Source organism: Charadrius vociferus, unplaced genomic scaffold (assembly GCF_000708025.1).
Source record: "Charadrius vociferus isolate BGI_N301 unplaced genomic scaffold, ASM70802v2 scaffold491, whole genome shotgun sequence".
Classification (NCBI taxonomy): domain Eukaryota; kingdom Metazoa; phylum Chordata; class Aves; order Charadriiformes; family Charadriidae; genus Charadrius; species Charadrius vociferus.
The window spans coordinates 450,796-462,731 of record NW_009646960.1 but is presented as its reverse complement, the minus strand read 5'-3'; the positions used below and the strand labels follow the sequence as shown (position 1 = coordinate 462,731).

General features: G+C 40.0%; 1 protein-coding gene across 1 annotated transcript in view; it reads right to left on the bottom strand.

The window, feature by feature from the left end:
• The window catches only part of EGFL6 (EGF-like-domain, multiple 6), a 40,762-nt gene that overhangs the window by 9,742 nt on the left and 19,084 nt on the right, over positions 1–11,936 (bottom strand). Inside the window, exon 8 of the mRNA XM_009895217.1 lies at positions 5,656–5,985. Coding sequence (XP_009893519.1) covers positions 5,656–5,985 — 330 coding nt within the window. The remainder of the gene's footprint in view (positions 1–5,655; positions 5,986–11,936) is intronic.

The following is an 11,936-nucleotide window of genomic DNA, read 5'->3' as shown; positions in this document are numbered from 1 at the left end:
GGCCCTCTGGAGAGTCAGCCACCCCTCCCAGTTTGGTATCATCAGCAAACTTGCTGAGGATACACTCTGTCCCCTCATCCAGGTCATTAATGAATATATTAAACAAAATTGGACCAAGTATTGACCCCTGGGGGACACCACTGGTTACAGGCCTCCAGCTAGACTTCATGCCACTGATCACAACCCTCTGAGTCTTGTCACACAGCCAGCTCTCAGTCCACCTCACTGTCACCTCATCTAACCCGCACTTCCTCAGCTTCCTAATGAGGATGTTATGGGAGACAGTGTCAAAAGCCTTGCTAAAGTCAAGGTAGATGACATCTACAGCTCTCCCTTCATCCAGCCAACCAGTTACCTCATCGTAGAAGGCCATCAAATTGGTCAAACATGATTTACCCTTGATAAATCCGTGTTGACCACTTCCAATAACTCTCCGTTCCTCAATGTGTTTGGAGAGGACATCCAGAATGAGTCGCTCCATTACCTTCCCAGGGACTGATGTGAGACTAACTGGTCTGTAGTTCCCTGGGTCCTCCTTCTTTCCTTTTTTGAAGATTGGAGAGATGTCAGCCTTTCTCCAGTCCTCAGGCACCTCTCCTGTTCTCCATGACCTTTCAAAGATGATGGAGAGTGGGCTAGCAATAACATCTGCCAGCTCTCTCAGCACTCGCGGGTGGATCCCGTCCCGCGGGTGGAACCTGTCAAACAGGTTTGTTAGCACTGGTCTACCAGTTGCGCCAACTCTGCCTGCATGAGTTCTTGTTTGGAGCTGGCCCACACCTGGTTTGCTTGGAGCACAACTGGAGTGAGCTCAGGTCCCCCTGAAAAGTACCACGTAGATAGACCCTCAAGTCAGTCTATAAGTCAAATAAGGGTCAACAAGATCACAAAAGCAATAGGAAGCTTCAGGAGCACATCTGGAAAAGCACTGCTTGGACTAAGCTGCAATATTAAAAGGTTCAAAGTAAAAAAAAAAAAAAAGTAAAAAAAAAAAAAGCCAAAACCCCAAACCTAACAAGCAGAAGCTGAGTAGAATAGGTCTATTGAGAACTGTTTTATGAGCACCCTTCAGAAACAGTAAAAAGCACTGGTAAGTGACTGGTAAGTGACTCTGTGGTGCTAAAGGAGCTTGCTGAAAACACTGATAGATTTTCCTTTATGCGCACTTAGTTTCACCTCTCTACTTTGCCAACTGCTGTATATAAAATTACTTCAAGTGCATTTGAAAATGACATTTTTGTCTGAAAAAATATGGCTTGGTTTATAGCTTGGAAGTAATTTTCTATTTGCCTGTAGTAATGCACATGCTATCCTTAAAGTTTTAATTCCTTTTTCTTTTTCCTGTTAGTGGGACTGTATTTCTTATAAATCATCTGTGGCATCACATTGAGCTCTTGCTGAGGCAGCTATAGTGGAAGAATAGATATATGGCAGAATATAAGCACCCATGTATTTAAGTGTGCTAGTTGTGGGCAATGTGGTCTATTCTTATTTCTTGTTACGGCTGTTTGATTTTTCTGTCCCCTGGAAAATGCCTATCCCTGATTTTGCCTAGGTAGGTTAGTCTAAATTTAAAAACAAATGTAGTTATTTAGTTAGTCTAAATGTAAAAATAGCATAAAAATTTGGGAAAAGTAACTCACTGTTGGTAATTCTAACGTAGAATTCTAAAGTGCCGGAAACTGCAGCACGTGGGAACTCTCACAAAAAATGGTACTCGCTCTCTTTCTAACACTGCTCTCTAATGTTCAAAGCCCATAAGAAAAAAAAAAACACCAAAACCAAACAAATAGAAAACCAGACTGGGCACTGTAAAAAAATCAGGTGGAATATAAGAGGTAGTGAAGTCAAGACTAGCTTCCTATATGTACAGTGTATCACTACATTGGACTGAAAGGAATATGCCACATCTCTGCTACCACATCCTCCTCTGAAAGAATTAGATTCACCAGATGTCTGACATCTTTTGAGCCTTTTACCTATAGCTGCGGTCTGAGCTGTGGTCTGAGAATTATTTGCTCACACAGTGGTCTAATTATCAGAAAAGAATATGAGCAAATGTCCTGATTAACTGACAGTAAGAGCCTAGGACCTATAAGGGAAACAGTCCACTTTTAGTATTGCTAAATAAACCAGAAAACCAAAACCTCTTTATCATTCTGGGTACTATCAAAGGACGGGGCTCTGTAATTAACATAGCTGGCTACATGATGCTACGGGAGTGTTTGAAGCACAATATGAGTTTTGTAAATTGATAAAGTACAGAATATGGAACTTACTTGCAGTTGGCAATACCATTCTGGATTACAAAAGGTATGCGAAAAGCACTGAAACGTTACAGAATGATGGAATTAAGGTTGTGCACTATAAGTTCACCTCTAGCTTGAGTGTAGCATCTGTACAGTCATTGTCTATATAACTAAGCACTTTGGTCCACCTCTCTGTGTCTTCTTCCACGTACAGAGAGGACGTCTCACACAGTAAAGAGCTTTCCAATACTTTGGTTTATTTTCATTTTCTATACCTCTGCGATTTTTGCAATCAATAGGACAGAGTCTTATTTATCAAACTGCACCTTTCACAGCAAGACAGGTCCTTTCTTCACACTGAACAAGGTAAGGACCCCATGGAAAACAGTCATATAAATTCATTACAAGCTGTATCATAAGGTATAAAAAATATAAGAAGAAAAATTTAAGTTTTCACAGATGACCTTAATTTTGACATTTCTTGAATGTTGGGGGCTTCACTTTGCTATCTTTAACTATTGCGTTGTTTAAAAAACTGTGAGTAGTAGTTTTCATGAAGGTCCTGCATTTTGATAGTTGGCATATTTTAATAACTTCAATCTCCCTATAATAATTCCTTTTTCCCCTACAGTATTTTTCTGTGGCTCCCTATATATTTATTATATAGTAAAAATATTATGATAAAATAATATATAATAATTATAATAAATAAATTTAAAAATAATAATTAGGATCTCTGAAAAGTGTGCCCTATCCATTTTTCCTAATTAAGTACTTTTCCTGGAAGACAAACAATACCAATATTAATAATACATAAGGCAGATGCTATGTGAATACTTGAGGGGATTATATGGAGGAACTTAATGTGGTAGTAAAGGAATCGCTGCTGAGTAGACATCAGCAGAGGAGGAAAAAAAAAGGATGTGTAAATTTATGAGCTGTAAATTTGAGCTAATCATGTACTCCAAAGGATCATTCAATATCATTAAAAATGAAAGTGTTTTTAAAGCCAAAAGTTCAAACAATTAAGTGGCTGAATCATGACTGAATTTTTATAGTAACAAAAATCAAGTATAGCATATGAAAATTTAAATGGAAAGGAAGCACAGTTAATCTATGCAACCCATCCTGAAAGAAAAATGCAAATGTCACAATGCCTTAAGTGCTGCACATAGCTGGTATCAAACAAGAAAGCCATGAATAATACAAGTTCACATACTTAATGAAACTACATCTTGGGCATACTAGTATCCCTGTATAAAGCAGCACACCAACCTTCTGCCAGTATCCTCTGGTGAAATAATCTCTCTAGCACGTTCAGCATATAAATCTGTTATATTAATAATGAAAAATTCCAGCCAAATGTGACTGGAACAAAGACAGTATAGGCAACAATACAGATAAAACAGAGTGCTTTAATATTTTCAAGCAATAACATTAATTGTCACTGCTGTCAGTTGTAGTGGCAATTTTGTAGAGACAAGTAGTCTCTGCCTACCCCAGCTACATGGTGCTCAAATGTCCTGGTTTGGTTGAGAAAGTCCTTGAAAAAGAATCTCACCAAACATCATGACAAAAATTTCTTGCATATTATTTTGACTTGGCTTTTCCTATGGACGAAGGATCTTCCCTGTGTGCCCTCGCTCAAACTGAAATCTGGGAAATGAATCTATTCCAAATAGTGTAGCACCCAGAATAGGAAGGTTACATGATCCATGCTTTGCAACTGCGTCAAGTCACATTGCCCAGTACAGAAGAGCACATTCCCCTTGTAACACCAGGCACAAAGAGCAGAGCCCTATGTCCTTCTAGCCAAAAAAAATGGTAACCCTACCCTGGGGGCAGTATTTCTGGCAATCCTTCCTGACCTGTCCAAGCAGGTTACAGAAGAAAACTTGAGATGTCTGAGCTACCTCCCCCAATCCATCAATTCATCCATCCATCCATCCATCCATCCATCCACCCATCCATCCATCCATCCATCCATCCATCCATCCATCTATCCCAGAAAGGCAGCAAGGGTTAGGAGGACTGACCTGGATGATTACTTTTTTTCCTGACCAGCTGCCTTGCCTAACAACTGAGGAAGCAGAAAAGCCCACAGTCCTTTCTGGCACAGAATTTTGAATAAATGTATGTATAACTAATAAAAGTATTATTTATAAATATTTAATGTATATATATAACAACTATTAACAGAACCTATTAGTACTATGCCCCTAAAAGTGCTAGACCAGCAATATTCTTGCAATTCTGTTTGGAAGGAAAAGGTTTTGTCCCTACAGAAATCACAACTACTGGGAAGCACACTCTTGCCGAAGGTAAATATCCCTTCAGGTCCCACTAGCATTTTGCAGTTAGTCAACCTCTTTGAGTCCTTCCCAGTCTAACTACATTTAGCTGAACGTATCTGGTACTACCACTGCTGGTCAGTTCACACCATACTCTTGGCACATGCAAGGTCCCCATCAACTTACCTTCATGAAGAAGCCTGAGTACCTGAGAACCTAGTCTTAGCAAAAGTCGCCATATATATTGCAACTGTCTTCTGCTTACTTTCTCCATATTTCCTGAAAAATTATGGCCAGCTTTGGATTAATTAACATGACTGGGAAGAGTTATGTCCTTCTTTAGGATAGTATTTTAGTGGAAAAGTGTGTAAAACAGAATTCTGTCATCATAAAAGTATGGCCATCAGGATACCTGGGTTTGAATGTTTCTTGTGAGAGAACAGATGCAAGTCACTTAATCCTTTGGTCTGAGACTCTCAAATGCATTTGGCAGTCCCAGCATAGTAAGGCTGAACCTCAAGGGTAGCTTGCTATCCAGTGAAAGTTTCAACCCCAATTTGGCTTCAGCTCCTGCAGCTGCTACCTCTTTTAGGTAGAAGATAGATAGGAAGTGGCATAAGCTCATCAGGAGTGAAAGGCTGAGTAAAGAGAGAGGCTGAGGCTTAGGTAATGAGTCTGGTGTGGCTGTAAGATAATGAACTATGTTTTTCCTCTGAACAATGCACACTACTTAGGACGATGAGCATGCCTATCACGAGTCAAAGCTAATTATTGTCTTGCTTGTAAAGAAGCAGCAGACTATCTTGCTGGGGCTTCTTGAAGAAAACAAGGAGAAGCTGTGTGTGCTACGTCTAAGCTGCTCTGAAAGCACAGCCTGCAGAGGGGCTGTCAGGACAGCACAGTCCCTCTCTCCTCACGTTGACTGCAGACAGATTCCCCTAAAAGGGAGATTTGGTACATTTAATCTCACCAGTAGGTATGTTAGGTTGCTTTATATTGTCTTCAAGTAAATTCTGACAAAATGGCCGTAATGTTTCATGATGATTTTGTTAGTGTTTATCTCTATATATTTACATTGAAAACAGATTATTTTTTTTTTAAATGAAGAAACTTACAGAAGACATCTCCTCTAAGGCTTCGCTCATGCTCAATTTGATTCTCAAAATCTTCCTTCTCGATTTCGTCTGACTCTTCTGCCTCCTCTTCTGCAGTAGCTTCAGTTTCTTTCTCTTCCTCAGTGTAGCTCCCACCAAGATCAATACCACCTTCATAGTCCAATAACTGCAAGTGGGTCTTAGAAGCCGGTGTCACGGCTGCTTCTGGGATCACATTCTTGATTGTTTCATGCTTTTTCATACTGTTTTTATGTGCAAGAAGTTTCTTAATTGTGTCCTTAGCTGTTCCAGGGATTCTTGCAATTTCCTTCACTGACTTTTCAGGGATAACTAGAATCAAGAAGAAAATATTCAATATTCATCTTAGGAATCATGCAGCAATGACAACATTTATAAATGGCACCATGGTGTCCTTTACAATGTCCAGAGACCCGTGCAGCCGAATTCTCTACTATGAGATATAAGTTCAGCTCTGCACAGAACTGAACATACATACCTGTGTTTAGCCCTGTTGTATAGACAACCCTATGTTTGAGTTACAGTGAAAAGACCAAAGCGACCTTTCTGTGTCATGACCTCATTTGGGCTCCTGTGTAACACAGGCCATAGAGCCCGTTACATTAATTATTTTTACAGTGGAGCTTGGGTAAAAAAAAATTATCCTTCTTCAATTTGTGTACTACTAAAAATTGGCCATGGAGGTATGATTCCCTGCATAACAAATGTCAGCCTACTAGCAATGAGCATTTTTCTTAGGTATCTTTTGTGAACTTCTCTGGCCTAACTTTTCTTGCACCACAGCCTCTGAAATGGAACGCATTTTGACAGGAGATACCTCAAGCCGCTCCATCCCATTTCACTCAGCTCTAAGGGATATTTAGTTCTAAGGGGTAAATGCCAAAACTTCAGAGAGGCATCCCAGAATGCCAAATTATTATCTTCATGCTATTTCAAGAACATAAATGTAAAATTCCCTTAGAGTTTTACTGTTTTATTATTCCTCTTAGCTACAAAATACTAAAAGGATAACCAGCCTTGTAGTATCTTGCAACTTTGGATTCTGCTCAGAAACACAAAGGCTACCAGAAGTGAAAAACTTAAGAGTGGGGTAAAAGTCAATTGAGATTGCTCAAATCTGTAAAACAAAAGGAAAAAATCCTGAATTTGTGTTTTCCCTTATTATGAAGAATAATGAATTCAAATATCCTCTATATCCAGGCAAAAACTTCAAAACATTAATTGATAAGAGGACATTTTTACATTTACATGTCAAGTCTGATTTTCAAACCATGTTTTCCTTGTCAATGTATTGAGTTTCAAGACATGAGCCTTTTATTTCTTTTAAAATTCAATTTTTTTCTCTCTACAATCATCAAACTGTGTTTGGATGCTGGAAAGAGGGACGTTTTTCACAGGAACCCATTTGAAGATGTATTTCTAGGGATGTAGGGAGCCAGGATTGATTTTCCACCAGTGTTGCGACCCAGTAGCAGCTCAAAGGTCTCTTTTGAGACAGTATGTTGGCCAGTTCTATGTTCTCTTAAGATAGGAAAATTACCAGTATACATGAAATGAGGAGAGACTTTAATTAGATATGATGAAAAACTTGTTTACTATCCTTGCTATAGGATAGTAAAACACAGGAGCAAGCCACTTAGATTATTTGAACTGTATCGCCAGAAGTTTTAAAAAATTGCTAGGCTATGATCTGTCATTAATGTGCTGGACACGATCTGCCTCAGAGAAAAAGAACGGACTAACTGATCTTTTTTAGTTCCTTTCAGATGTACTCTTCTGTCATCTGACAAAGACTAATGGCTCTTTGTGCTGATGGTGAAATCATAACTGAGGCTTAAAGCCAGGACTACCTCAGATCAGTTTGTTCAAGGTATGTGTACAGTACAAAGCAAATCCACAGGAGAAATTATGGCAATACTGCAGTTGTTGCTTTTCAACAGCAACATCAGTTGCTGCTCAACATCAGTAGAGGAACACAGGTGTGCCAAAACTAGGTCTGGAAGGGTTTGTGTGACAAATATGGAAGTTTTAGAGAAGACATAAATCTGAGGAGTTCTAGTTTATGAGGGGTTCCCATCCCACCATAAGGATTACACTAGAGTTAACCAAGTTAACCTGTCATAGCACCAGAGTTACTGAGGAAGAGAGTGTCCTTGGGGTTTAAAGTGCACGGTAATGGACTTTAAGGCTTGAGACTATGAGGCTTTTGAATCAACTCAGGATTTCATGACTGCTATGACATGACCAGTCAGTATGCAATTATATACTCAGCCCTCTAGTGTTGGCTGCAGCCTGAATCTATGTGGGTGAGGAAGAAAGACTGGTAAGTAGGATAGCACAACCATGTCATAAGCTACTGACAGCCTTCTGCAGTTTTGAGTTCTTTACAGGAAGTACCTTGGAAATAATGAGAGCTGAGCACTTCCAGTCTGTTGTACAAAGGCTCTTCCATAGATAGAGACCATTTCCACCAATGGGTCAGGATAGCCTTATATACACTGCTTTCTATCTTTGAATCTCCATCGTATTGATGCTGTAATGCCAACAGCCCTTTGGGATTGCAAATGGTGGGGAAAGTCAGCTAGTTTTATTTCCCTCTGCTTTTGTTGCCTAGTGATTGCATTATCAGGGCAAGAATATGTTCCTATTTTGCTCCTCACTTTGTAATTATAAAAACTTTATAGTAGTATTTTGGGACAGATGGACTGGACTTGTAACCTTGGGTAGTACTTTTTTCTGTGTGCTTCTTTTTTCATAGAAACATAGCAGAAGAAAAAACACCAGTTAATAAAATAGAACTGTAGTCTAGTAGGAAAAGGGGAAAGTTCCCTGAATTTATATTAACTCCTGGAAAATACAATCATATCACTGTGAATTCTTACAGCAAATGCAACTACATGCTATTTAGTATCCCAGGAACAAAATCAGACTCTGGGTATGCTCACTGGGGCATTCAGATTCTCTGAGGCTGCAGTTGGAGGTATAAAGTAAATGGATGCCAATAAAAAAAAAAAATCAAAATTGAGGATTTTGTTTTTCTTTTCCCCTGGATAAAACTTGTAGTCTTGCTTGTCAGATACTTGCAAGTAAACTATTTACTAATACTCCACGAAGTGAGCCTTTCCTCTGGTGGATGATGTCATGAAGGATGTCAGGTTCTCTGGGTCTAAACTGAGAATGCAGCAATAAAAATTAACAGGAAAGCTTAATTCCAAACAAATTTCCTCCTGACAATCAGTAACAAGAAACTTGAGGCTGTTAATAAAGAGGCTATGGAGATTTTCAAGCCAGGACTGACTGCTCAGCAAACCTGAACATCTGCTTTTAGTTTCTGCTTTGAAGTCTTCCTAGTGAAATGAAAAATTCTTACAGCTCAACAAAATAACCTCTGTGGTGTCAGAAAACCAATCTCCTTGTATGTGCAAAACTAAGCAGTGCAGAAAATCAACCGACAGGAGTGACAAAAATAGGGAGATAAAAGTGTATAATCCCCACGTGCTTGTAGACTCCAGTTTGCTGCTGCAGTATGAAAATCTGCTTGCTCATAGGGACAAAAAGGGACTAGGCACCATCCTATTTTAGCATATAGCGCTAGTATCCTTCTAATCTGCATTCAGCTTTAGAGTAGCCGGAGGTGTGGATTTAAGGCTTTTTATGGCTACCCATAAATTACAGGAAGAACAATCCAGTGTAAGGATAAACCACCTTAAACTCAGTCTGTTCTGTTGAATCCACTGCCTGTGGACTTGCCTCAATGAACAGCTCACCATCTCAGACAATCTGGGCTGCTACAGCTGAGGCAGTGATTTTTCAGGACCCTTCACCCCAAGACATGTATATAAATGCACAGGTGTTGCTCACAAACATTTGTGCATTTATCCATCCACGTGACTGCATAGAGAATTTTAGAAAGTGAAAAGAAATGGAGTGCACTTCATCCCAGATCTTCTTTATGCACCTTCCATCAGGAAGCATGTAGATTAACACAACCTGCTCTTCTACAGTTTGTGTTTATTGCCCTAGTATGAAAAAATCTCAGCTTTCAAAGGTATATTATTTCTTTGAATTATAGAGAGGTGGAAAAACAAAGGCAAATGGTGGCCGAGGGCTAAAAGTCAATCTTTTCTGTCATCAGTTGCTGTGCGAGATTGTAAGACCACAGAAATGACTTGGTGTGGGATGGCTATTGACCAAGATGTGAAAGTTGAATTGGAAAAAATACAGAGAGAGCAGATGCCAACCCCCTGTCCCTGTGCTGTATTGTGTAAAGGGAAATACTCTGGGGGTGATACAGGAGAGGGACAGGCAGTGATCTGTTTTCCTCCCACAGGATCTGTGACCACAGCCAGCACTGTCTGCGGCTCTGAACATAAGGAGACTGCAACAGGAGACAGCTTGCTCAGCGCTGCAGCAGGCACCACACCGCTTCCATCTTCACACCTAGCAATATATTTAAAATCCTGGTAAGAGACAAGCCTAGGAGATTGCCTTACAAGACCTTTTGTAGTTCCCTTTGTAGCTTCTGTGTATAAAAGTTGGAGAGGGGATGAGGGATACAGGCAACCGTTTACCACATTTAGGGGGAGTCTGTAGACATGAGTAAAGATTAGATCAGCAGGAAACATTTGCAGAAATTGGTCTAAAAAGTCCTCAACCTCATAATGAAGGATGCCTCCTTTAGAGAGTCTTAAGAGAGTCTGAAAGCTTTCATAGACAGGTTAAAACAGAGATTCTAGACTATTATTCTCTTTTAAGCACCATGGAATATCATATACCACTATATTCCTAGTCTGTTTCATTTCTAAAATTTTTACTATCCTATTTAGGGAAGGATGCTTTGAGAAAACAGGGCAAGTTCATCACGCTGAACTTGCTTAATACGTGACTATAGCAGCCAGCAATGCTTTCCGTGGGAAATGCGGGATGACAAACGCTTAAGTGTTATTCATTAAAGGATGACAGCAGCATTGGCTTCACGCTGAACTGAATCATAAAAATCTCACCACTGGTAGGACCAGAATGACTTTTTAAGCTTTGAAATTTTATGATGTCAAATCCAACTCAGGAATGGCAAGATAGTAAGAAAGCAAAATCATATATGGGTTTTGGGGATTACCTTATGAGCAAAAAATGGAACCTGAGTAATACAAGAGGGACAAAGAGAGCTGCCGTGACTCTGTATTGCAATTTAGATATCCAGCAAAGCATAATGAAGAATAGTAACCTCTACCTCCAGCCAGGCAATAACAAGAGCACCATTGTTGAGCTCTGACAAGTGGTGCCTGAAGGTTGCAGGCTTTAAGTTCATACTGCTTTTTCCTGTTATTTTGTAGCTTCCTACCAAAAAAGTGAATTAAAAATAGGTTCATTTTTCCCCCAGGAATCTTAATTGCTTATGGAACCTTGTGAGACCCTAGTCTTAAATAAAAGCTGGAATAGACATAGAAGCATGTGGTGAGGGAAATGTGGTTTTTCAATGCACAATAGGAAATCAGGAAACACATGAACCTGAGAACAGCAACAGATTGCAGCAAGATAGAGGCCAGATGTGGAAATGGCTAGGACCCTTTTAGGGAGCATTTGAAAGGTTACACCTCTCTGGATTCTCAAATGAAATGTGTGCTAGAGACAGTTCAGAAATAGCCTCCAACGTTTCATGTGTATAGGAGTATTGAATGGCAAAAGGGTGCCTGAACAATCACAGGTTATATCCATACAAGCAGCACTGTTTGCTGTCTGATGCTTCAGCAGCTTTCTCCTAAATTAGTATATTGACATACGAATTAGATGAAAAAATTTCCCCCACCTTCTGTGCAAAAGTGAATTTTCCATTACCTCACTGTCCTGGTTTGAGGTAAAACAGAACCAATTTTGTTCAGTAACTTCGCTTCTTAGCTGGGCCTCTCTAACTACTGAAATTAACAGCATATTGTGCAGACAATGTTCACTCTCTCAGGGTGATAAGACCTATGTTTATAGCTGATGCCCAGGCATGGCATGCAGAGAGGACCTTGCTTATACTTATTGCTATAACACCCAAGGCCAACCAACTTTGGTATTTGCCCCGTTGGAGGGTCGGAAGCAGAAAAGCACAGTGGGGTCCCACCTGCAGGGAGGAGCGGACAGAACAGGTGACCCAAAACTCACCAACAGGGGATTCCATCCCATCTGCTTCATGCTCAGTATAAAGGCTGAGGGATCAAAGGGTCAGGGGGCTCTTCCTTCAATGGCCGATGTCTGAGGAGGACTCTGTTCGTCTGCCT